Consider the following 900-nt stretch of genomic DNA (forward strand, 5'->3'; position numbering starts at 1 on the left):
GGAGGGATGGGAGCAGGGGGATGGATGAGGGATGGGACAGGGATGGAGGGATGGCAGGATGGAGATCGGGGATGGAGGGACAGAGGGGTCAGGGATGGAAAGATGGGGATCAGGGATGGAAGGATGGGGGGGTCAGGGATGGAGGGATGGGGGAGCAGGGATGGAAGGATGGGGATCCGGGATGGAGGGACGGGGAGTGTCAGGGATGGAGGGACAGAGGGGTCAGGGATGGAAGGACGGGGGTGTCAGGGATGGAGGGACGGGGATCAGGGCTGGAGGGACAGAGGGGTCAGGGCTGGAGGGACAGGGACACCCGTGGCTGGGGGAGCCCCGCGCTCAGGCGCTGCCTTGCAGGGTGCCGGTGTTTTCCTGGGGAGGTGCGTGGCCATCCCGCAGGTGTGGCTGGATCTGGACCACCGGGAGCCCCCCCGACTCCAGCCTCACCCCCTGCGGGGGCCGCGGGGTCCGGCCGGGGAGCTGCTGGCGGCCTTCGAGCTCCTGCACGAGCCCGAGGTGAGGGGGTGGCCCAGGGGTGACAGGGGTGATGCCGAGGGCACCCAGGGGTCAGTCCCATGGTCACTGTGTCCCCCTCCCCGGCAGGACGGGTCCCTGGCTGCGCTCAGCCCCCCACCACTGAGGAAGGACGAGTTCAGCATCCCCCGGGAGCTGCGGCCACGCCTGCAGAGGGTGGCACTGGAGGTGGGAGCCCGGGAGGGGACAGGGCGGGGACAAGGAGGGAGCGGGGAATGGGATGGAGACGGGGCTGGCTGGGCACAGGGATGGGCACAGAGATGGGCACAGGGATAAAGGTGGGATGGGAACAGGGATAAAGGTGGGATGGGGATAGGGATGAGCACAGGGATAAAGGTGGGATGGGGACAGGGATGGGCACAGGGATAA

At 68.0% G+C, this 900-nt stretch overlaps 1 protein-coding gene across 1 annotated transcript in view; it reads left to right on the forward strand.

Moving 5' to 3' along the window:
* The window catches only part of LOC121660620 (dysferlin-like), a gene marked incomplete at its 3' end in the record, with an annotated part of 6008 nt that overhangs the window by 899 nt on the left and 4209 nt on the right, over positions 1 to 900 (forward strand). The window contains exons 3-4 of the mRNA XM_042020026.1: positions 355 to 513; positions 601 to 771. Of these exons, the coding sequence (XP_041875960.1) occupies positions 355 to 513; positions 601 to 771 (330 nt within the window). The remainder of the gene's footprint in view (positions 1 to 354; positions 514 to 600; positions 772 to 900) is intronic.

The sequence above is a fragment of the Corvus kubaryi genome, unplaced genomic scaffold, assembly GCF_017639235.1.
Source record: "Corvus kubaryi isolate FWS band 111438036 unplaced genomic scaffold, C.kubaryi_AGA036_p1.0 36698, whole genome shotgun sequence".
NCBI classification, from domain to species: Eukaryota; Metazoa; Chordata; class Aves; order Passeriformes; family Corvidae; genus Corvus; species Corvus kubaryi.